This window comes from Eulemur rufifrons, chromosome 20 (genome assembly GCF_041146395.1).
Source record: "Eulemur rufifrons isolate Redbay chromosome 20, OSU_ERuf_1, whole genome shotgun sequence".
Lineage (NCBI taxonomy): Eukaryota > Metazoa > Chordata > Mammalia > Primates > Lemuridae > Eulemur > Eulemur rufifrons.
In genome coordinates, this window is record NC_091002.1 from 23,556,489 (window position 1) to 23,583,055 (window position 26,567).

Here is a 26,567-nt window from a genome sequence, read left to right on the forward strand (position 1 = left end):
TGATTAACAACTTAAGCAGATTATTTGAGAGCAAGCTTGAGTTCTAATTTGCCTTCTCGGGCCATGTACAACATTAACACATCTAACAGACTTCACATTTTAGGGAAGTGTCACACAGTTATGGATAAATGCCAATATACTTTAGTTTGGTGAACTTAAAAAAAAAAAACTTTACAAACATTATCTAACATTTAAAATTATTTAAAATTTATTACAAATAATCCGTACTCCCAAAATGAGCGTTTTTTCCTTTTTACTACAAATTGTACTATATAAATAATATAAAAATTAGAAAATATATAACCCCCCCATCATTTATAATACCAGTACCCAGAGTCAAGAGAGAGGTGAGAAAAATCTTGCAGATGTAACTTGAAAACAGAAGATCACATACAGAATATGGAATATACAAAGAATTATCAGAAGAGAGTGATGGGAGCAGGAAGAGCAATCTGTCAGATGAGTAAAAGGAAAGAATTCCAGCTGGAAAGTATAAATAAGCCTACTGTATGGAAGACTTTTTAAAAGTTCTGTTTGCAATTTTCACATTGGTGGAGAGAGAGGTTTGCCTAGACAACAAGATAAAAGGAAAACAGGAGTCAACCTTTGGAAAAAGAGGCAAAAGTCATACTGACTGTGTAGGAAAAACGAGCGTGTTTTGGTTTACATGTATAATCAAGTAGAGATAATTATGTGGTTACTCAGTAAAACTTGGTTAAGCCCTTTCTTCTTTAATAAGAAAAATCAAATAGAATCTAAGTGCTTTAAAAATAATTTTATTGTGAAAAATAAAAATAAGTAAAATAGGACAATGAAATCCATATACCCAGCACCAAGAGTCAACAACTATCAAGACTTTGCCACATTTATCTCTTTTTTCCCCATTCTTTGCTGAAACAAAAATCAAACATCATTTTACCCCGATATATTTTAGCATATTTTTCTAAATCTGTGGACACTTTCTTACATAATCACAATCTCATTATCATGCCTTGCAAAGAATCAATGTTAATTTTGTTATCATCTAATACCTCGTTACATGCCAATTGCCTATTTGTTAAAATCAGGATCCAAACAAACTCCTCACATTACATTTGGTTATATCTCTTAAGTCTCAATATAGAGTGGCTCCCCCACTGTCTCTTTCTGTTCCTTTTTTTCCCCATGTCACTGATCTATTTAATTACAGGTTAACTGACTGGGTTTCAAAGGATATGAGCGATATCCCATGTCTGACTTAACAGCTCTTGGAAGACAGAGCTGTCAAGAACTGGCCTTGCTCCTCCTGATAGACACAATTATGAAAAGGAGTGAGAGCAGGGAGGACAGTGGGAAATACTATCAAAATACAAAAGGTTTGAGCCCAAGTTCTATAATGGTCTGAAAAGTCTGGCATATGACAAATTGTATTGACAATTCATTAAGATCTAAACCTAACTCACTGGCTCTCCCTGGACAGATAAACTTGGGACACGCACACAGTAAAGCCATGGGCCAGGAAGAGCCATTATACAGTGTTACATCGTCAACCATATCCATTTTGAGATTAAAAATGCTGGGTGTATGAGTCTACTGCCCTGTAACAAGGGTCAGTACAACAGTGGTGAACAAAGACCCCTTTATATACGCAATAAACAGACTATTTTTCAGCAACATCCTATTGCTCCACCATTTTTTAAGTAGATGGTAGTAAGAATGTTAAAAAGGCTGGGCGCGTTAGTTCACGCCTGTAATCCTAGCACTCTGGGAGGCTGAGGCGGGAGGATCGCTCGACGTCAGGAGTTCGAGACCAGCCTGAGCAAGAGTGAGACCCCGTCTCTACTAAAAATAGAAAGAAATGATCTGGACAGCTACAAATATATATAGAAAAATTAGCCAGGCATGGTGGCACATGCCTGTAGTCCCAGCTACTTGGGAGGCTGAGGCAGGAGGATTGCTTTGAGCCCAGGAGTCTGAGGTTGCTGTGCGCTAAGCTGATACCACAGCACTCTAGCCTAGGCAACAGAGCGAGACTCTGTCTCAAAAAAAAAAAAAAAGAGTGTTAAAAAAAATTCAGTTCACATCTTTGGCTATGTTAAGGGTAACTAAAATAGGCTGTTCAAATTCTACATAATTTAGAACCATTCTGTAACAAAGAAAAAGTGAGAGGCCGGGCGCGGTGGCTCACACCTGTAATCCTAGCACTCTGGGAGGCCGAGGTGGGTGGATTGTTTGAGCTCAGGAGTTCAAGACCAGCCTGAGCAAGAGCGAGACCCTGTCTCTACTAAAAATAGAAAGAAATTATATGGACAGCTACAAATATATATAGAAAAATTAGCCAGGCATGGTGGCACATGCCTGTAGTCCCAGCTACTCGGGAGGCTGGGGCAGGAGGATTGCTTGAGCCAAGGAGTCTGAGGTTGCTGTGAGCTAAGCTGACGCCACGGCGCTCTAGCCCAGGCAACAGAGCGAGACTCTGTCTCAAAAAAAAAAAAAAGAAAAGAAAAGAAAAAGAAAAAGTAAGAATTTCAGAAAATGGGTCAGATTATTTTGAACTGTAGCGGGAAAAAAAAAAAAGAACATGGATGACGACATAAAACCTGTAATTCAAAAAAATTCCAAAGACTCTTGAGTGCTAAATTGGTCAAGTTTACAAGAATCAATACATACAGTAGGTGTCCCAGAAATCTGCTGAATCTGTCTTCAAAAAGAATGTTTTGAAAGATTATGGCATATTTACAGTTGTGAATATGAAGGAGAGAAGAAATGGGAACATTTCTAAGCATCTAGTATGTGCCAAACATATTAGAAAATTTTACAGAATCCTTGAAAAAAAAAGAAAAAAAAGAAAAGAACCCTCTGAGGCAATTTTATATCTGTATATCTCTCTCTATACATATTTTTACAGATAAAGTAAATGAGTCTTGATGAGGTTAAATAACTTGCTCAAAAGCATACAGAAAAAGTAACTGTGGAACCAGGATTCAAACCCAGATGTGTCTGACTCCAAAGCCCATGCTCTTTTCCACTGACACCCATGTGGAAACTAGTTTTAAAGAAGGCAGGCAAGCTAGGCTTTCAAACCTAAAAGAAATTTGGCCAGGCATACCAAAGGTGATTATAATTTACAAAGAAAGGAAGACGTAAAATAGCACAGAAAAGAAAATGAAAAAAAGGTTAAAGTAGATTAGGGATAAAAATTAATTTCACCTCTACAATGACTAGGAAGTAGAATATAGTAACTTCTTTCTAGAGAAAGCAGCAGGAAAAACTGTTACATGAAAGAAAGTATCTTAATCATATCCAGGGAGTGAAGGGAAGGCTGCTGATATAAAGGTGAATTTGTCCACATCATCAGTGATAACTACCATGATGATGAGGTATAAAAAACAGGAATAAGGAGAAAAGGGGAAAAGGTAATGCCTAGGGAGCACAGGACTATGAAAGGGATAGTTTTAGTCTGATGGATTCTAACAAGGCTAATAGTGACGCGGTGGAGGGAAAGAGATGGCGATGGAGAGGGTCAGGTTTTCTTGAGCTCTGGGAAAGTTGGTTTTCTTTTGTTTAAGTTCTTTTCTTTTCTTTTTTTTTTTCTTTTTAATTTTTTTTGAGACTGGCTCTCACTCTTGCTCAGGTTGGTCTCAAACTCCGGAGCTCAGGCAATCTTGCCTTGGCCTCCCAGAGTGCTAGGATTACAGGCATGAGCCACTATGTCTGGTTTTGGTTTACGTTCAAGTTCTATGTGTTACTCAAACAAATCCATCTTGTTTGACACAGAGAATCAAATTTCTCAAAGTACTATTTTTCTTTTATTAGAGAAAAAATTCATAATACCTCATGATTTGAGAGACTATAAAATTCCTAGCACTTGGCCAGGCACTGTGGCTTATACCTGTAATCCCAGCACTTTGGGAGGCTGATGCAGGCGGCTAGCTTGAGGCCAGGATTTCAAGATTTGCCTCAGCAATATAGCGAGATGCCATCTCTAAAAAAATTTTTTTAAAAATTAGCCAGGAATGGTGGCACATGCCTATAGTCCTAACAACTTGGGAGACTGAGACAGGAGGATCACTTTAGCCCAGGAGTTTGAGGTTACAGCAAGCTATGATCAAGCCACTGCACTCCAGCCTGGGTGAAAAAGTGAGACCCTGTCTCTTAAAACAAAAACAAAAACCTAGCACCAAAGATTTCACAGCAAAGAAAGCATTAATATATTTTGGTGCACTTATCACTATTGCTGCATTATTATTCTAAAGGGAAATAAATAAAATTTAAACCATTTGTTTCCAGAAAGGAAATGTTTTTATATCAAAGATATTATAATGTAGTTCTGAAGCCAGAATAATATGTTTAAATTTCTTCAGTCTCCCAGAGTACCAAATAACTTATTAGGTAAGCTTCACATTCATTCATTCATTTTTGAGACAAGGTCTTGCTCCATCACCCAGGCTGGAGTGCAGTGGCGTAATCATAGTTCACAGCAGCCTCAAACTCCTGGGCTCAAGCAATCTTCCTGTCTCAGCCTGCCAAGTAGCTAGGATTATAGGCACATACCACCACACCTGGCTAATTTTTCAATAGAGATGGGGTCTTGCTATGTTGCCCAGGCTGGTCTTGAACTCCTGGCTGTAAGCGAAACTCTCACCTGAGCCTCCTAAAATGCTGGAATTACAGGCATGAGCCACCATGCCAGGCAAAGCTTTACCTTTCAATGTTAAAAAGTGATTTAACTCTATCATCAGATCTGTACAACCACTTAAGAGTCAGGTGCTCTGAGATCCCAGTTTTCAAATGGTTCTGGTAAGTTAAGGTAGTACTAAATTTAGGATTGTTTTAATTCTTTTTAAACTGTTTGGGTTTATTTTTACTATTCTTTTGTTCATGAATTTTAAGTGGTCCTAACTTCTTTTTTGTTTATTTTTTACATTAAAAAGAGAAAGAAGTTGGACTTTAGGAAACTAGGAAAAGGAAAGAATAGATCACATACATAGAATACTCCAGATAAGGTCTAAAAATATTTATTACCAGCAACAACTGGGTTGCCATCCTATTTATACCTTCTTTTTAGTGCTTTACATGACATACATAGGGAAGGGTTAAAAACAGAATACTCTTATTAGTTTATTATATAACAGGCTACTTACCCCATAAATGAATCTCTGGTTAAACTGCTGCATTGCTCCTTGAAGTTGACTACGTTGTAGCTGCCACTGTTCATAGTTCCGGACAGATTCCAATGTTGGCCTCTGCCATGTTGTTGTTCTTGTGAAATGGTCAACATAATAAATACGTCCCATGTTGTCAACTCGTCGTTCCCAGCTAAATCAGAACAAAAACAAGCTAATTCAACAAATACTTGTGAAACAGATATAAGATTTTACCTTGAGAAACTACTTTTGATTTATCTGAAGTCTTTTATATTTTTTTAAATGGTCTATAAGTGAACTTAAGAGGAATGTTACTAAAAATGTGTTTCTTGAAAGTTAAGATGTATTAGTCAGGTCCTTAAAACTCAATGTATAGTCAGTAAATGAGCCTCAACCAGTCATTAAGAAAAATGTTTTCAGTTTCTTTCCAATGTTCTTTTTACTGTTGCAATCTTAATAGGGACACAGATTGTATATATAGCTTTTCACAGATATCAAAAAGCACTTTTTCAAAAGAATACAACTACTTTCTTATTTATCATTTTAAATGGGTATAAAATATTTAATTAAATGTTGATATAATAACTTGATCATTTCTACGTGGTTTGTTTAGGGTTATTTCCAATATTCTCATACTACAAATAGTAAAATAATAAGTACCCTTAATAATGTAAACTTTTTTTCTTCCTTTGAATTACTTTAGGATAAATTTCCTGGAGAGGATTACTAAGGGTATATACATTATTATGGAGATATACATATAGATATATGTGCTTTCTTTAAGAGGTGTACCTAATTTACACTACCACTAGCAATTTATGAGGTAAAGTTCCTCACCGACACTTGATTTTTGCTTTTTGTTTTGTTTTTTTTTTTGCTGGCAATGTTGGGGATTGAGCCCAGGTTCGACACTTGATATTATCTGCTAATTTAATAAGTAAAACAGTTCCTTTTACATGTGTATTTCTGTAAGATTATTAGCAAGGTTAAATATTTTTCCATGTTTGTTACTTACTTTCCTCTGGACTAAAAAATAATTTTTCTTTCAATTATTTTATATAATGTAAATATTAAATGCTTAACACCATGTATTAATATATATTTCACTTCCCTATTTTACGATGACTTCACTATTAAAGTTTTTTATGTAATAGGAACTTTATCTTCATATATATGATAAGGGGATATGATTCTTATTCAGTTAAATAATTTCTCTTGAAGAAATTAATCCTAAAACTCTGAAGCTCTGAGCCAGGTAAACAGTTCAGAAAGGAAAAACCTGAAGAACAACATCTACAGAATCTTTAGGTCAGAAATGAGTGAAAACAAGATTAATTCATCATGCTCTGAATCAATTCTCTTTAGCTTTCTTCTTTCTAGTTTATACCTACCACAAAACAAAGTAGATAGAGAAAGGACAGGAAGAGGGAAAACAGAAATGTAGGGAATATTGTGTACACATATAACCCACAATTCTGAATAAACAAATCTGTTCTTTTTTAATTCAGATACTTACCCAGGAGGTAGAGGTTCTGGTCTATCCCACGTTGTTCTTTTTTCAACATGATCTACATAGTAAACTCGCCCATGCTGGTCCACTCTCTGCTCCCAACTTAAAAACAAAATTTAAAAGACTGACAGGGTATTTGCGTGAGTAGCTTCACTTTTTAATCCTGTGTTTGCCTTTTTCCCTTAAATGATCATATTATAGAACTGAGGCTAATAAACATAGCAGTTTATAAAGAAGATACCAAAAGAATTTAGGAATAAAGTCAAGAAATGTCATCATCTTTTGAGGGTGGCATATAGTTAATGAGATTTCTTCCATACAAGTATCTGCTCTAAGAGACAAACTGTATTTCTAAAGACAAACTGTATTTCTAAAGGTTGATCCATCTAGGAGACCAAAGTCACTCTCAATCTGATCAGGCTACACACAGGACTTGTATAGAAAAGAATGCTATAATTAATATTACGAAAGCTGAACAAAGACTGAAGGGCAATAGTTTTGTTTGGGTGCTAGAAAAACTGAAATCAAAGAAGGGAGAAGTCTAAGGATTGGCCAATCTGAGTATTCTAGCCACTCTGGTAAGGTTAGTCCCAAAGTGAAGAAGACAGTAGTAAACCATTGTAGCTTGGAAATAGCAGTGACTTCTAAGAGCTTCTTTTTGCCCATCCCTTCCACAAACAACCTTCTAGTTTGGCTTCTCATGTAGGCTTACCAAAAGGAAAATGGCCTAACTGCCAACACAAGTAATCTAATCTGTACAGTAATTAAAATTCTTATCATAAGTTTATTAACTTATCAGCCAATTATTTTGATTAGCATTCCCGGCTCTGGATTAATTTGAATGCCTCAATGTCTATATGTATAAAATTATACTTAAGAATATTATTAATCTTAAAAATAAGCAGAGATTAAAATGGGATTATGAGTACTAGCTTTCTAAATTATCTATTACGTTCTTATAAATGATTTTATGACCAAAAAAAAGTTGATTTTAAAAAGAAATTCCCCCCTCAAAAAAAAAAAAAAAAAAAGGCAATCTAAATTAGGTGATTATTTTGACTCGGCCTTAGTTAGCTTTCGGAGTCCTTTAATAAAAAAAGTATATTCTTCCACTTTACCCTGGAAATGAAGGGGAGGTTTTAAATATGGTGAAGCTTTGTTTATTTTTACTTCAGACCCTAGAAAATCAGTAACAATGGCTTGAAGACAGTTTTTGAAAGAATGGAGTTTAGTATTATTTTCCTTACTGAGTATATGCAGAAATATAAAGAAAACAAATGTTAATCAAAAAAGTTACTCACCCAGGTGGTAGGGGAGCTTGAGTTATAGGATTTAATGGCCTAGGTCCTGAGCCTCCAGATATAGTAAGAGGAATTATTAATCCGGATGTTGCTCCTTCCGATGTATTTGTATTTGTATTTGTTGGTGGCAGAGAGCCCGTACTAGATCCATCACTTTCAGAAGTGGCAGATGGTGAACCATTGACAGATGCTATATAAGATGTGGGGAAAATGGGAAAAGAATCTTTTATTTTTGAAATCTAAATTCAAGATGGCATTTTAACTTTATAAAATAAGGCAGGTGACAAATATAAAATTTAAGATGTGGATACACAGGTGAAAATTACTTAAAGAAAATAAATAATGGGAAATAGTCAATGTTCTCATTTAGGTCCTGTCTACCCCTATATTTCATTATTAATTACAAAGCATATACAGATTTGCTGATTTACTGATGTCACAGGAAATAAAAACTTTTAGAAAGGAAAGCATTAGTATTCCTTGGTATTTTAAGTTCATTCAGTAATTTCCCAAATACTTAAAACTATTTTCCTGTGAGATACTGCAGATTAGAGACCAATTTTTGATGTTGCTTTTAATAGGGAAGATCTGGCTGGTAATAATATTCTTACAAATAGTTACTGATCACTTATTACATCTTTAAGAAATATTTGTTGACAAAACAATTCCTAGAGGAAGTCAACAATATTATAACAAAGAGGTATATAATCTTAAACACTTGGAATACATTGCTAACAAAATTATCTACAGAGGAAGGGGAAGATGTATAATTATTAATAAATACAAACTCATTTATTTATTTATTTTTTTAAAAAATTAAAAAAAAAATTTTTTTTTTTTTGAGACAGAGTCTCGCTCTGTTGCCCAGGCTAGAATGCCGTGGCGTCAGCCTTGCTCACAGCAACCTCAAACTCCTGGGGCTCAAGCAATCCTACTGCCTCAGCCTCCTGAGTAATTGGGACTACAGGCAGGCGCCACCATGCCCGGCTAATTTTTCTATATATATTTTTAACTGCCCAGATAATTTCTTTCTATTTTTAGTAGAGACGGGGTTTCACTCTTGCTCAGCCTGGTCTCGAACTCCTGAGCTCAAACAATCCGCCTGCCTCGGCCTCCCAGAGTGCTAGGATTACAGGCGTGAGCCACCACGCCCGACCTAATAAATACAAACTCATTTAATGAAATGATCTGTGGATACCAATTTACTTTTCTAACATTTGGTTTAACTACCTTGCATTCTCTACCCACATATCAGCAGAGAGAAATAATAAAATATAAGATTAAAGATTTGTTCTGGCTAATCAGAAAAATGGATACTCTACCTAAAATGTTCATATTTTTATGAAATAAAATATGCTCATTTGTTGTGTAATTTTAGCTTTAAATTAGCATTGTTGGGTTATTTGCCATTTACTAATTGTTTTTTTGAAGAATATACTGGGAATAAGCAACCAAATCCCTGACTATATGACATGCTTATGTCACACAGTTATAAACCATCCAAGAAAGCTGCAATGTTATCTGTACTGTCTATACTTTATACAATGCTCATGTGATTTTCACTCTCAATAGAGCGCTGCCTCAGTAACTTCATACTGGAAAGAAAACTTAGGGGAGAGGAACTTCTTGGTTACTTATAGAAAGATCATTCTCGGCCAAAATCTCAAATGTAAAAATACAGCCAGAAAACTGATCTGAAAGGATTTCCTGACATTTACCTGAGGATCAATTCCCAAACAGAACATTATTTACAATCACAGTATGTAGGGCTGGAATACACACCTGGTCTACGTGGGGTGGGTGGAGGTGGTCGTGAAGGTCTTGGAGGCCTAGAAGGTTTAAAACCTCCATTTGAGAGTGATGGAGAATTATTTCCATCGAGCCTCCTATTTTCACCAGCTCCTGCATCCTCAGGGTCATCTGACCCATTTGTGTTCACTCTGGGTAAGAAAGGGGGAAAAGAAGGGGAGGAGAAAATTAATGAATGTTCTTTGAATTTAAGGAAAAAAACAGCAGGAAGACAAAGACTTTAGTTTTAGTAGCTTGAAAAAAGCTTCCTAAATGTTAGGTCAGCCTTATCAAATACATGAAGAGCCCTTGGGTAGAATCCCATATAACTCCCAGAGCCTATCCAAATAGAGTGAGGGGTTGCCCAAAGACACAGAAACACTTGGGACCATTCAAAACTACTAGGTACACTGGTTCATTTTCAAGTCAGTCTTCAGAATGCCCTGTATAAGCAGGAACAAAGTCAAGTTCTCAAAAACCCAATGCCCTAGAAAGAGCACTATTTTATCATAAGCACAGATAACCTCACCATCATTTCTTCATTTCCACTGGCTATTAATACTAATTCAAGTTTGAAGTAGGGTGGGCTTTCCCACACCAGGATAATGAAGTATGTTTATTTCCCAGGGACTAGGCAACATCCCCCTACCCCAGTACAAAGGTATATAAAACGTTCCAAGTTAGTGATCTAGAGCAGAAGTGCCCACAGACCATTTTTTTTTTTTTAAAGGAGCTGTCTTTTCTTCAAAATCAATGACATCAATTAGAGGGAAAGAGAAGGGGGAAAGACACTAATAGGAAATGTGACATTGAAAACCGCTACTACTACTACTGTCAGCTAAATATAGTTGATACCTTTTTCCCAGGGGGGATTTAGTCATAGATTAGAAACAAGAGCAAGAGTAGCCAGTTTAGAGATGCCTCAGCTAAGGCTCTGATATCTACTACTGGAAAACCACTACATAATGTTAACTAATACTTCTGGGACTTTCAGGAGAAGCTTGAACAAAATAAAATCTAGCACATTCAAGAAATAGAGAGGCAGGCCGGGCGCAGTGGCTCACGCCTATAATCCTAGCACTCTGGGAGGCCAAGGCGGGTGGATCGCTCGAGGTCAGGAGTTCGAGACCAGCCTGAGCAAGAGCGAGACCCTGTCTCTACTAAAAATAGAAAGAAATTATCTGGCCAACTGAAAATATATATAGAAAAAATTAGCTGGGCATGGTGGCGCATGCCTGTAGTCCCAGCGACTTGGGAGGGTGAGGCAGTAGGATCGCTTAAGCCCAGGAGTTTGAGGTTGTTGTGAGCTAGGCTGACGCCACGGCACTCACTCTATCCTGGGCAACAGAGGGAGACTCTATCTCAAAAAAATAAATAAATAAATAAAGAGGCAGAACCATGTATCAAATTGGGTTTTTCCCCTCATAATACATGTACTGCTGTGTTTTTATCTTATTTTTAATAAAGATTGTTTTTATTTAAAGTATACAACAGGATGTTTTGATATACATAGTGAAATAATTACTGGAGTGAAGATAATTAATGTATCTATCTCCTCAAATATTTATATTTTACTTATTTATTTGAGACAGAGTCTCACTCTGTTGCCCAGGCTAGAGTGCCATGGTGTCAGCCTAGCTCACAGGAACCTCAAACTCCTGGGCTCAAGCAATCCTCCTAACTCAGCCTCCCGAGTAGCTGGGACTACAGGCATGCGCCACCATGCCCAGCTAATTTTTTTCTATATATATTTTTAGCTGTTGAGATCATTTCTTTCTATTTTTAATAGAGACGGGTCTTGCTCTTGCTCAGGCTGGTCTCTAACTCCTGACCTTGAGCGATCCTCCCGCCTCGGCCTCCCAGAGTGCTAGGATTACAGGCGTGAGCCACTGCTCCTGGTCAAATATTTATATTTTAAAAATTATTTTCAAACTATGTTTCACAGAAATCCTTTAGAGCTTTTCTACTCAAAGCGTGATCTTTGGACCAAAAGCATGGGTACCACGGATAGGAACTTATCGGAAGTACACAATGTTGGAACCCATTCCAGACCTACTGTATCAGAACTAGCATTTTAACATCCTCAGATTACACGTAGAGACTGTAAGGTATAACAAGCAATGCTTTGGGGGTTCATCGAATGCTTATTTTGAATAAAGGGAACATCTCAGTAACTGGCAGTCAGCACCTAATTAGTGTTGACTACCTGCAGGAAGGCTAAACCACCCAAGAATATGGTCTGAATGCAGGACAGTCCATTTTGACACTGCTTCCCTTCCTCTACATGAGGTTTCCAAACTCAATTTGAGACTCTGAGTATTGCCTCTCCATACTATTTTAAGAGATTACTTTGATTGATGACTTGGGATACAGAAAAAAAAAAAAGGTTACTAATTAGTTTGAAAGAAGGGTTCTTGCGGCTTTTTAAATGACAGGTAACAATTGGTAGCATGGACCAAAAGTGAGAAATTGAGGTTTCTAGGTCTGACTCTGCTACTGATGAGTTACGTGACCAAAGAAAAGTTACGTATTCTTTCTGTACCTCAAAATTCATTACCTTGATTACATGATTCCTAAAAACCTTTCAGCTAGAAAATTCATACTAAATTGGACATCTAGTGATAGACAAGTTTTAGGGATATGCCAGGGAGGAGGAACATTAAGGACATGAGGTAAACCTGCCATGATAAAGGTGCAGAAGAAACTGGATTCCAAAAATGCTATGGTTTATTGTTGAGGAATAAAATTTGGGGATTTTAACATCCATGCTGTTCACCCTTTAACATCTGTTTTAATACATTTTTTGAATTTTTTAAATATTTAACTTCTTTTCACCAAGAACATAGCAGGCAGGACCTTCTAACATCTTGAGCTCCGTTTCACAATGTTGTCATCTATCAACTTATGTAGTACTGACTCCTTAAATTTTCTTGATACTTAAAATTGCTCCTCTTCCTAGATCTTGAACTCTAAAATCCAACTACAACTTCCTATTCATTCTACCTGTCTCCTAGAGTATATTTTATTCAGTCTCATCATGACCTTCGACCTCAATTTTCACAGTTCATGAGCTCCCTTCGAGTCTCACTTGGGCTTCATTATAGGCTACTTTCCTTAGCACTTTTATAATAATTCCTTCCCCCTTGCCCAAAAGCCTCCCCTCCCCCAGCAATCCTTTCACTATAACTAATCCCTGCATCTACTTTTTCCACTACTGTTCTTTGTGGCCAAAATGTAACACTGAAGAATGTTCCAGTTGAGAAGTTGGGTGTATTTTAGCAGAGCAAATAAACTAGGTAAGGTATCATATTAAAGAAGCAGACTGTTTTACAAAAGGTCCTGATAAATTTTCCACTGGGCCCAGTAAGGAAAAGTTCTGAGGTTTTCACTTCCCATGACTCACAATATAAAAAATCTTTTTCCCCTTGTTTTTTATTTTTTCTGGAGACAGGGTCTCACTCTGTCACCCGGGCTAGGGTTCAGTGGCACAGTATAAATTATAGCTCACTGAAACCCTGAACTCCTATGCTCAAGTGATCCTCCTGCCTCAGCCTCCCGAGTAGCTGGGACCACAGGTGCACATGACCACATCTGGCTAATTCCTCTATTTTTAACAAAGACGAGGTCTTGCTATGTTATCCAGGCTGCCCCCAACCACCCCTCCCCTTGTTAAAAAGATGATATTACAGCTCAAGTCTCCTGAGAGACAGGGAATTAGAAATGACAGATGACAATGACAACCTACTAGTGACACCATAGGTTCAATGGGATTAATATACTGGTGTTAAAATTAACAGTAATAAAAAAATTAATAATTTGGTAGGGAACAGAGCGCTTACTAGGTCCTGTATGATCATACAGACCTAGGAAAAATTAAAAAAAATTAAAATTGTGCTTTTTCAGTCTATATTTTTCTATATGGGCAGTATTCAACTTCCTAAAGCTGGATTATGTCAAAGAGACTGAGGCAAAATGGGCTATAGTTCATATTATTTAACAACTTCAACTGGGCTATCTATATTGCTTGGAAATTCCTCTTGTTCAAAGTGACAATTATCTGCTATCCCTCAACTTTCTTCCTTACCTTAATATTTCTTTGTGTCACTAGCCATCTTCATTGTTTCTCATGTCTGAAAAAGTCTCTCTGCTTATTCAAGGCTAATTTGTCTATGTGTCCTTGTTGCAGACTATATCCTCTAGGACCTTCCAATATTATTTAACACCTTTCTTGTATCTTCATCATATTCCTTCTTCTACATCCCTCCTCTCAAAATAAATAAAATCAAACCCCCCAACCCAAAATGCTTCATCAAGCCTAATAGTTCCTCAAACTGTTTTTTCTCATTCCCCTTTCCTTCATTTTTGTATTTATGCAACTAATGTAGACAGTGCATTTTAATTTTTCAAAAAGACTTTCAAAGTGAAAAGGTAATTTCTAATTATAAAATAAAAATTACCTGCAATCCCACATCCTGAAAATAATTACCACTAAGATATGGGAGTATCTCTTGCCAGCCCTTTTGCATTGGGTATGACTGCAATCATAAAATGTATAATGGTTTCATACCCTGGGTAGGTTTTTATTTGTTTTCTTACTCATTAATATTGGGCATTTCCCCTAGATTATTCAAAAACATTTTGAATGAGTGTAAATCATATGAACATACCATAATTTAATCATTTTCTTTTTACTGGTCTTTTTTTGTATTAATATTTTTTATTCTCTTCAGCTAGATTACCAAAATAGAATAGGTGGGCCAAAGCATGTAAATATTTTCAAAGCTGAAATACTGATTGCTAAATTGTTTAAAAAAAAAAAAAAAAAAAAATGAGAGGGGGCAAGTAATGAGCTATCAGAAAATATATTTTTTAAAGGTCATAACTGATCTGTTCTCTCATCAGCTGGATATGAAAATGCCCATTTCACTATAAAGTTTTATAATCTTTGCCAAACTGGTAAATAAAAACATTAATGCTATTTTATTTAATGAAGTTGAACAATATTTCATATAATTACAGGCCACTGAGTTTTTTCGTGAACTGTATATATGTTTTTTGTACATTTTTCTATTATAGTAGAACAGTTTTCCTCACTTGTGTGAGTACTTTACAATCTGAGGATACTCATCATTTATCATATTGGTTAAATATTTCCTTTGTTTTTGTTATTAAATATGTTTTATATTTCTATATAATTAAATTTATTCAGCAATGAATTAACTATTTATATTTTCTTCTAAAGGTTTTATCGTTTCATATTTTGAAATCAATTTAAAAACCAACTTGGGGCCGGGCGTGGTGGCTCATGCCTGTAATCCTAGCACTCTGGGAGGCCGAAGAGGGAGGATCGCTCGAGGTCAGAAGTTCGAGACCAGCCTGAGCAAGAGCGAGACCCCCGTCTCTACTAAAAATAGAAAGAAATTAGCTGGACAACTAAAAATATATAGAAAAAATTAGCCGGGCATGGTGGCGCACGCCTGTAGTCCCAGCTACTCGGGAGGCTGAGGCAGGAGGATCGCTTGAGCCCAGGAGTTTGAGGTTGCTGTGAGCTAGCCTGACGCCACGGCACTCACTCTAGCCCGGGGAACAGAGTGAGACTCTGTCTCAAAAACAAACAAACAAAAAAAAAAAAACCAGAAAAAAAAACAAAAAAAACCCAACTTGGAATGTACTCTGATCTTGGGATAAAAGGCACCGATTTTTCTTTTCCAAACAGCCAGTTTTCCCTAGTTTATTAATCTAAGATCTCCTTCTCTTCTGCAGCATTTGACAGTGTTAAACATCCCATCTTTTAAAACACATTTTTCTATTACCTTATTTCATACTGCTTTTGTAATCTTGTACTCCCACTTCTAACTTTCCCTTCTTTGGTTTGTCCTCTTCCTCCTATCCACTAAATATAGGTTCTTTCTTGTCCTTCTTTTCCTTCTCCACAGATTTTCCCTTAGGAACTGAAATTCCACGATTATCCAGGTTATCTCTGAGAATGATTCCCAAAATCAGAATCTCTACTTTAGTTTGTCTCACTCCCATCCTCTGATATCAAATTATCATCTAAAGGCAGGAGATTTAGAGTAACCCTCCCATCTTAAAAGGTCCTTCCTCACTCCTAAACTCTCCCTTCCCTCCTATGTTTTGGTTCTATGGGTGATACTGTTATCCTTTCCATGCAATTTTACTTTTGACGCTGTATATGTGTTTTTTCTCCCCGTGCCTTTTGACACTCAATATTGAAGTCCCACTGATCCCACGTTCATATTCTCCCTATACTCTTCCATAACCATGGCCCCATTTCTAGTCTTTGTTAACTCTCAGTGGATTACTGTAACAACTTCCCATATAGGTCTTTCAACCTTCACCCACCACCACATAATGCAAACCATGACCACTAACAAAAATAACTTTTCCTATGGAGTTCTGACCATACCAATCCCCTATTCAAATATTTTAAAAGACATTTCTCTCCATTAAAAAAAGAAAATCTATAAGCCTTTGCTTGCAAGCCAAAACCTCCATCTGGCCCTAACCTATCTAATACTAAAAATAACTAACATTTACTGAGGGCTACGCACTTACTTATATGATATCCTCTCAACTTTAGGAGGCAGTAAAGCATGACAGTTATGAGCTTAGGCTCTGAAGGTAAGGCAGTCCCAGGTTCAACTGTGCCACTTACACCATTAACTCTGGCAAGTTTCTTTCCCTTTCTGAGCCTCAGTTTTCTCATCACCTATAAGAATGACACGGTAGTACTTGCCTCATATAAATGTTTAAGGATTAACTGAAAGAACAAGAGACATGCTCAGCATAGTACCTAGCACATAAGACACAACAAATACTAACTGATTTGGTTTACTCTCAAATTCATCATCTGCCATTTCTCCCTTTCGATTACTATATCTTCAGCCAAACATTGTGATTGGAGATTTCCTATGAAACAGCCTGTGCTCTTCCCCACCCGCATGACTTTGTTCTTCTTCCTTTTCCTTAGAATCCCTTCCTCCTTCCAATTCTTCAAAGATATACATGTCCAAATTATAACTTTTTTAAGGTCACAGGTCAAATGTTATTTGAAGTCTTTACACATTTTATTTTATATACTACTTTACATCTTTTAAAACAATCATGTATTATTTTCTTATACTAAACATAAAGAAAAAAACTGTTCAAAAAGAAACAAGATTCAAACTAGCTCTGAAGTAAAATGGTATAAGATTAAGATGGAATAACACTTCCAGCAAGTTCTACAGGCTTGGACTTTAAAGGAAGACTCTGTGACATAACTGAAAAGATTTTCCATAATAGTTTGTTGTACTCTGAGAAAATGTGTGTCTAACTATAGTGGTTCTCGAAGTACAGGCCTTGGTGTAACAGTACCAGTATCACCTGAAAACTTGCTACAAATGCAAATTTTGAGCCCCACCCCATCAGGAACCGTAGATGAGACTTGGCAATCGGTGTTTAACAAGTTCTTGGGGAGATTCTGATCTATTCTAAAGTTTGAGAATCATGGCCATACTAAAATAGCACTGGTGGTTAATTTTAGTTCTTTTAATAAGTTTACATTCTTTTAATAACGTGTAAAGCTAAAACGGGAAATAGATTTCAAAACTAATTTGGTAATCTATACACAATACAGAATTGTCAGTGAAACCACCAACACCACCATTAGCTTTGAAAAGCAATTAGCACTAATGATGTGCTACGGCTTTGCTTCCTTCTTCCACAATCTTATAAACGTCTGCTTATTTCAACATACATATATACATCTGATCTATACATAAGCTCAGATGTTTATGGACAGGATACAGAACCCCAAAGAGCCAAGATGCTAGTAAAGTAAGGTCATAAAAAATATTCAAATCCAAGAGTAATAATCAAGAAGGCACATATAACAACAAAATCTTAGAACACTAGGCACCAATCATCTTGGTAATTCATAAAAATGACAGAAATATAAAATACCCAGACATACTACGGGGAAAGCAGATTGACAAAACTAATGTTTGAATTAGGATAAAAAGGTAAAATAACCTAAGGCTGTTTAGTGAACTTCCTAAATGATAACTATGGGGGGAGGAGAGGTGGACGCAAACCCTTTGTTCACTAGCTGTATGTTGCCCTGCCTTTTTTTTTTTTTTTTGAGACAGAGTCTCGCTTTGTTGCCCAGGCTAGAGTGAGTGCCGTGGCGTCAGCCTAGCTCACAGCAACCTCAAACTCCTGAGCTCAAGGGATCCTCCTGTCTCAGCCTCCCGAGTAGTTGGGACTACAGGCATGCACCACCATGCCCGGCTAATTTTTTTCTATATATATTTTTAGCTGTGCATATAATTTCTTTCTATTTTTAGTAGAGATGGGGTCTCGCTCTTGCTCAGGCTGGTCTCGAACTCCTGAGCTCAAACGATCCGCCCACCTCGGCCTCCAAGAGTGCTAGGATTACAGGCGTGAGCCACCGTGCACAGCCTGCCCTGCCTTTTAGTTTTACAGTTATGAGATCTGCCAAAAAAAGCAAAGAGGAAAAGGTAGTCACAGCCATGACTACTACACATTATTGTGTAATAACATTTGACAGCTTACAAAGTGCTTTTCAAACCCGCCATTTCAGGGGTGTGTCTGCTCTTTAATAAAAGCAAATGCATAAGAACTCGTGCTTAGGACACAAAAGACACACTCAAAGATTTGTCAAGCAGTCTCAGAAACCTGGAAGATACTATTCTCCAAATTATTTATGACAGTGATTCACATGGGAAGATATTTAACATTGATTAAATAAATGTCATGAAGCAGGGGCTCTAGCAAAGCCTTTGCAAGAAATTTATAGGTGTCCAGAGTACAAATGGCATGATTGTATTGTAAGAAAGAGACTTGCAAAAAACAAATAAGCAACAACACAGTGGCATAACAGAACCTTTTAAAGAGCATATAAAATTCTATCACATTCCCACTTACTAATGCAGATAAAGGCTTATTATGCAAAAGAGTTAACTGACCAAAGCAAGCTAAATATTAAAACATTTTATGGGGGATATTTCAGGAATTCAAGAAATCTATTAAACATAATACTAAAAAAGGGCATAAATTGTCTTCAGCCTACAGAGATATTTATGTAATTTTAAAAACCTTTTCTATTGCTTTTTAATCACAGTGAGAAATAAAAGTTATTCTCTGGGCAAAAAGTTACTACTCATTATTCTATCTCTTGTGAAATTAGTATAGGAGATGATTCTTTGTCACAGGAGTGACTCTATGAAGGTAGATTTGCATTAGGTAAGACACAACAGTTTTATAAACTTTCATTTTCCTGAAGATCTTGATAAATTGTCTTTAATTTTCTCTTATATTCTGTGACACTGTTTTTCCGGTTCTTCTGCCCTTCTGACTACTCCTCCTATAGTTCATCATCTTCCTACCCGATACTTACTTTGGGAAAAACAAAGAATCCAACGGAATTTTATAACCGCTGCACTCTGTAGTTAAGACATGTCACTTAAAGCATTAAGAGTAGAATCATCTCCTTTCCTAATTTTATCTCCTATTATATCAGTTTCCTGGATAACCAATACACAAAGTTTGTTACGTCAATTAACATATTCCAAGGTGCTGAACAGCTTTTAGGCCTAAACCTAAAGACAGTCAGGCACACAAAAGTGCTAAACCTAAGCTAATAGCAAACAGTTGGTACAAATTTCTGCCCCGTGTAATGAAGGCCCAGAAGACACCACAGCTAGTGGTGACCTTCACACATATGTAAAGCTCCTATCCCAGCTTTCCTAGAAAAGCAGCTTAATAGCCCCGTGATGACCCTGGGATTTGGAACTCGCTGCCTTTGGAAAGGTGGTGATACATTTACTTTCCCTTTTATTTTGGAGACAGGGTCTTGCTCTGTCTCCCAAGCTGGAGTGCAGTGGCACAATCATAGCTCACTGCAACCTCCAACTCCGGGACTCAAGTGATCCTCCTGAGTAACTGGTGCAGCACCAACACACCTGGCAAAATTTCCTATTTTTTGTAGAGATTGGGGTCTCACCATGTTACCCCGACTGGTCTCAAAATTCTCGGCTCAAGCAATCTTCCCACCTCAGCACCCCAAAGTGCTAGGATTACAGGCGTGAGCCACCACACCCACCCTGATATATTTACTTTCTATGAGCTGAAGTTGAAGTAAGTATCAGAATTTGGTTATCCTTGGCCTACTGTAGATAGCTACAGTCAGATAAGAGCCTTTAATCTTTCACAAATATTTCCCTTCTACCATACCCTTCGATAGCTCAGCTGGTAGAGTGGAAGACTGTAGACTGTAGACTGGACACACAAATATTTCCCTTCTTACCTTGAGTTCTAAATTTTCACACAAGTTTATTCTTTTTTTTTGAGACAGAGTCTCACTCTCTTGCCTGGGCTAGAATGCAGTGGCATCAGCCTAGCTCACAGCAACCTCAAACTCCTGGGCTCAAGCCATCCTCCTGCCTCAGCCTCCTGGGTAGCTGGGACTATAGGCACGTGCCACCATGCCCAGCTAATTTTTTCTATTTTTAGTTGTTTGGCTAATTTCTTTCTGTTTTTAGTAGAGACGGGGTCTCGCTCTTGCTCAGGCTGGTCTCGAACTCCTGAGCTCAAGCAATCCTCCCGCCTCGGCCTTCCAGAGTGCAAGGATTACAGGCATGAGCCACTGCGCCCAGCCCTAAATTTATTCTTGTATCAATCTGAACTTGCAGTTTTGACTAAAATGAATCTTTATTAATTCTCCTTTGTTTACAGAATGATAGGACAATCAGTGAACTCTTACCTTGTTTCATCCTTTGGCCTGGAGCCATCTTCATTCTGAGAAGCACCTTTAACATCAAAGTTTAAACAGAAGATGAGTTTCATAAGGAAAGTCTTTTATCAAATCTTTCTAATAAAGAACATACTACAACTTAAATTCCAACATGACTTTAATAGGGAAAATGTGATAAATGTTCACGATTGAAATAAAAGTTTTACCAAAATTTTGTGTAAATGCTTATCATTATATGTAAGAGATGTTAACTAGTAAAGATATATTACTCATGCACTAGTACTTCTGCCTTTTTTGAGATGCATGTTTGACTAATTCAAACCTAGTGTTTTAGTCAGTCATATTTTGTATCCCAAATACCTCATAAAAAAGTACTGATCACAAGCAGGATGATAAAATAAGTAAATCTTTAATACCTCTCTTATATGGGAGGCTGGTAAATAGCTTAAAGTATAGGAAAGGCACAAATGAGTTTCAAAGTGGCCAAAATGAAGTTCACAATGTTCATATTGTCTTCCAACTTTATTTTTTTTATTTTTTTTTTGAGACAGTCTTGCTCTGTTGCCCAGGCTAGAGTGCCGTGGCGTCAGCCTAGCTCACAGCAACCTCAAACTCCTGGGCTCAAGCGATCCTACTGCCTCAGCCTCCCGAGTAGCTGGGACTACAGGCATGTGCCACCATGCCCGGCTCATATTTTTTCTATATATTTTTAGTTGTCCAGATCATTTCTTTCTATTTTTTTTTAGTAGAGACGGGGTCTCACCCTTGCTCAGGCTGGTCTCAAACTCCTGAGCTCAAATGATCCGCCCACCTTGGCCTCCCAGAGTGCTAGGATTATAGGCGAGAGCCACTGCGACCGGCCCTTCCAACTTTATTGATGGAAAATATCCCTAAGATTAAGTCAGGGTCTTTTTAATATAAAAGTGGTGGAGGGATGCTGGTAGAGGTAGGCACACTAATAGGAGCAAAAATAGATGGTAGACAGAGCAGAAGGAAAAAACTATAAAATGCAGAAACAAGAACTCAAGTTCAATAGTCTAGGTCCATTTAGTAAAAGAACAATAGTCTCTGGATATAGTCATAGTTTCAAACAGTCAAATCATTACTATATAACACCAGGGCATAATTACTGGATTAATTCATTAAAAAGACACTTGTTGTGCTGTGGCCACCATGCCTAGCAAGGTTGGCAAATATCTGATCTAGTCTAGAAACAATATATTTTAAAAATGGTACAGGTAGGCCGGGCGCGGTGGCTCACGCCTGTAATCCTAGCACTCTGGGAGGCCGAGGTGGGCGGATCGTTTGAGCTCAGGAGTTCGAGATCAGCCTGAGCAAGAGCGAGACCCCACCTCTACTAAAAATAGAAAGAAATTATATGGACAGCTAAAAATATATATAGAAAAAATTAGCCGGGCATGGTGGCACATGCCTGTAGTCCCAGCTACTCGGGAGGCTGAGACAGGAGGATCGCTTGAGCTCAGGAGTTTGAGGTTGCTGTGAGCTAGGCTGACGCCACGGCACTCACTCTAGCCTGGGCAACAGAGTGAGACTCTGTCTCAAAAAAAAAAAAAAAAAAAAAAAAGGTACAGGTAAATGGATAAATAAAATGTGTCATGTTTATGCAATAGAAAACTATTTGGCAACAAAAAAGTACTATTGAAACATAATATGTCATTGATGAATCTTTTTGAGATCACGTTAAGTGAAAGAAGCCAGACACAAAAACACATATTTTATGATTTCATTTTTATGAAATGTCCAGAAAAGAAATATTTTTAGATATAGAAAATAGTTTAGCGGTTGCCTGGGGGTCAAGGAAGGAACAAGATTTCCTGTAAATGGACAAGAAGGATTTTTATTGGAAGCATAAAAATGTTCTAAACCTGATTTACAGGGATAGTTGGATACCTCAGTTAAGTTACTAAAAATCATTAAGTTGTACACTTGAAATGGGTGAATTTTATGATATATAAAACACAACTCAATAAAGCTGTTAAAATGGTAAAAAAAAAATGGTGCAATGAAATACATTTTGGGTGTAAAAGAGTAAGTTTCAGTTTTATAAGAATTTTACATAAAATATATTTCCCTACAATGGCTAATAAATGGGACATAAATGAAATCAGAAATGACACCAAAATATCCACCGTAAGTTACTAAAATCAGTCAATTAGCATTTTTCTCAAAATTAAGAAAACCACTTGGTTTTTAAATTTAAACCATTTAAATCTACCATTACCTGCTACTTCTAAACTTTCTCATTTACTACAATGAAACACGGTTTTGAATCACATGGGCTCTGTGGGCAGATTGCCTGGGTTTCTATCCTACCTTGGTCATGTACTAACTTTGTGACATTACAAAAGCATACTTGACTTCCTGTGCTTTTTTCTTCCTGTATAAAATGGGATAAAGATACCTCCTTCAGAGTATTTATGAGAATTAAACATAATAACATACTTAGAATCAGCACATACAAGTAGTCCATAAATATTAGCCATTATTGTTTATCAAAATTTACATCCCTTTGAGAAAGTCTAAACAAGGGCCATTTTTGTGGAATTTTTTCAACATAAAGTGAAACCATAATAGAAATTTATGGCATAAATTATTTAGATTTAATCCTTTGCTTCCAGAGAATAGTTAACAACAAAACTTACACAATGAATATCTAAGAAGAGAAGAATAGCAGTACTTAAATTTGCACTTTATAAGTGTATTATTCTTTTTTTTTTTTTTTTTTTTGTTGAGACAGAGTCTCACTTTGTTGCCCAGGCTAGAGTGAGTGCCGTGGCGTTAGTTTAGCTCACAGCAACCTCAGACTCCTCGGCTTAAGCGATCCTACTGCCTCAGCCTCCCGAGTAGCTGGGACTACAGGCATGCGCCACTATGCCCGGCTAATTTTTTCTATATAGATTTTTAGTTGTCCATATAATGTCTTTCTATTTTTAGTAGAGACGGGGTCTCGCTCAGGCTGGTCTCGAACTCCTGACCTTGAGCGATCCACCCGCCTCGGCCTCCCAGAGTGCTAGGATTACAGGCGTGAGCCACCGCGCCCGGCCTATAAGTGTATTATTCTTTAAAAATATTCCCAGTACTAATTTCCTTAAGAAAAACTCACTAGATTGCTAAATGTACACGTTTTACCCACAGCAAACTGTGCAAGATCTACAAAGATCTCTTCTATTCAGGAAGCTAGTCAAAGGACTCTCCCACCACAAAATAACTAGAGCCTAGATAAAGCAATTTAACACAATGTTCCTATTGCTTGGGTGCCTAGCAATCTCAGAAATAAACAAAAAAGTGAAATGAAGCATGGTAGTGTGTGCCTGTAGTCCCAGCTACTCAGGAGGCTGAGTGTGGTGGGAGGATCACTTCAACCTACGAGTTTAGGACTATAGCGCTATGATCATGCCTGAGAATAGCTACTGCACTCCAGCCTGGGCAACACAGTGAGACCTTATTTCTAAAAAAAAAAAAAAAAAAAAAAAGAACTGACACAAGAGTAGGAACAGAATGCAATAAACAGGTGAAAAAACAAGGTTACCCTGCAGGCCATTATCAGTTCGGAGATGAATCAGAAAGCCTTGGGCCAGCAGCAAGGTACGGGTGCTAAACCAGAAACTGCTACATTAGGTTAGCAAGTGTCTGATCTATTCTAAAAATATAAATGTTGGAAAGGAGCTAAAGTGTTCCCAGGTCAGGGGCATATCCTGGAACCTAGCAAAAGCAAAATAAATTTTCTCTGGAGCAAAGAATCTCCAGTTCAGGCTCTTAAGATTCCAATAGACTAAGATCAAATATAAACTTGTAATAAAAAAAAAAAGCATGCACAAATAAAAATAAGCCTCAATGAAGAAAAGATATAAAATCACTTACATCCAAAGATTTCAGATACTGCAGATACTGCAATTATTATAAGGAGAAATGTTAAACAACAACAAAAACTATGTATCAAAAAAAATCAGCAATCAAAAAATGAGAAATTGGCCGGGGTTGGGGTTGGCAGCTCACGCCTGTAATCCCAGCACTCTGGGAGGCTGAGGCGGGAGGATCGCTCGAGGTCAGGAGTTCAAGACCAGCCTGAGGAAGAGTGAGACCCTGCCTCTACTAAAAAATAGAAAGAAATTAACCGGACAACTAAAAATATATAGAAAAAATTAGCCGGGCATGGTGGCACATGCCTGTAGTACCAGCTACTTGGGAGGCTGAGGAAGGAGGATTGCTTAAACCCAGGAGTTTGAGGTTGCTGTGAGCGAGGCTGACGCCACGGCACTCTAGCCCAGGCAACAGAGTTAGACTCTGTTTCAAAAAAAAAAAAAAAAAAAAAGAGAGAGAGAGAGAGAAATCATGAAAAAGTGAGCATCAGCAACTCTATTCCTAGGTGGAGAAATAAAAGCATATGTCCACACAGAAACTTGTACAAAAATGCTTATAGGAGCATTATTTATAATTCATAATAGTCAAAGGAAATAAGCCAAATGTCTATCCATGGATAAACAAATTATGGCACATTATATACACACAGACACACACACACAATGGAGTATTATTCAGCCACAAAAAGAAAGGAAGTACTGATACATGCTACAAGTTGGAAGAACCTCAAAAACATTACAGTAAGAATCTAGTTGCAAAAAGTAACATGATTACTTTCATATGATATATCCCAAATAGGGGGCAAATCCACAGAGACAGAAAGATTAGTGGTTATCAGGGGTTGGGGAAGGGAGGAATGGGGTGTTGTTCTAGGGGGACAGAACTTTTGAACTATAGAGAGATGGCAGATGCACAGTCTTGTGAATGTACTAAATGCCACTGATTTGTATACTTTATAATGGTTAATTGTATGTTATATAAATTTCACCTCAATTCTGAAAATCCTAAACAAAAAGGGGATATACCCGAAGAAGGAATAAACGTTGTAAAGCTGAAATGCACGTATCATTATACCATAGCAATTCCATTCCCAAGCATATACCTTACATAGATCCTTGAACCTGTATACCAATAAACATATGCAAAAATATTCGCTATATCACTGTTCATAATGGCAAAAAACTAGATGGAACCCAAGTGTCCTTAAACATAAAATGGATAAACTCTGGTATATTCACCCAGGTTATTATATAGCAGTAAAAGTAAATGAACTACAGATACAATAATATGGGTAAATCTTTTTTTTTTTTTTTAAATATGGAACGCTTCACGAATTTGTATGTCATTCCAATTTTTTAGTATAAGTGCTGCTGAAGCGAGCACAATACGGGTAAATCTTAAAAGGCAACACTGATACTTCCATACAGCCTAAGAAAAAATTAAAAGTAATGTTTTGTTTATTTATCACACGTGATAAAAATTTTTAAAGACCATGGGAATAATAAATCCAAAATGTGGGATAGTGATTATTTCTAGAGGAAAGATAAGGAATGATATAGGAAGAAAAATATAGGTGGATGCAATGATATTATTAATGTTTTAATTCTTAAGCTGTGTGGCAGTTTCATGAGTGCTCATTTTATTATGCTGGTTTTTATCTTACATATATTGAATATAAGAACATAAATCAAAGTGCTTTGTAAATTGTAAAAATTACTGAAGAATACTATAAAATCTTAGCTGAAATCAACTAGATGACAGTACACCTAGTCACCCAACAGCTCTCATGGACATGTACAAGAAGATGAATGTTGTTTTCACAACTGCTAAAAAGCATCCATTCTGGAGGCCAAGGATCAAAGAGTCATTTTGACTTTCAACACTTATTATTTAAGAAACACACTTCATAAGGCTCTAAGTGGCCATAGACAGTGATTCCTCTGATGGATCTAGGCAAAGTGAAATGAAACTCTTCTGGAAAAACATTCATCATTCTAGATGAAGTAAGAACATTCATGATTCATGGGAGGAAATCAAAGTACCAATGGAAGAAGTTTATTCCAAACCTCATGGATGACTTTGAGGGATTCAAGACTTTAGTGGAGGCAGTAACTGCAGGTGTGGTAAAAATAGCGAGTGAACTATAATGAGAAATGGAGCCTGAAGATGTAACTGAAACGCTG

The 26,567-nt window shown here is 37.0% G+C and overlaps 1 protein-coding gene across 1 annotated transcript in view; it reads right to left on the reverse strand.

Moving 5' to 3' along the window:
* The window catches only part of ITCH (itchy E3 ubiquitin protein ligase), a 108,485-nt gene that overhangs the window by 35,634 nt on the left and 46,284 nt on the right, over positions 1-26,567 (reverse strand). The window contains exons 7-11 of the mRNA XM_069496662.1: positions 20,512-20,557; positions 9,720-9,877; positions 7,938-8,127; positions 6,643-6,738; positions 5,124-5,298 (exon numbers count right to left, since the gene is read on the reverse strand). Coding sequence (XP_069352763.1) covers positions 5,124-5,298; positions 6,643-6,738; positions 7,938-8,127; positions 9,720-9,877; positions 20,512-20,557 — 665 coding nt within the window. The remainder of the gene's footprint in view (positions 1-5,123; positions 5,299-6,642; positions 6,739-7,937; positions 8,128-9,719; positions 9,878-20,511; positions 20,558-26,567) is intronic.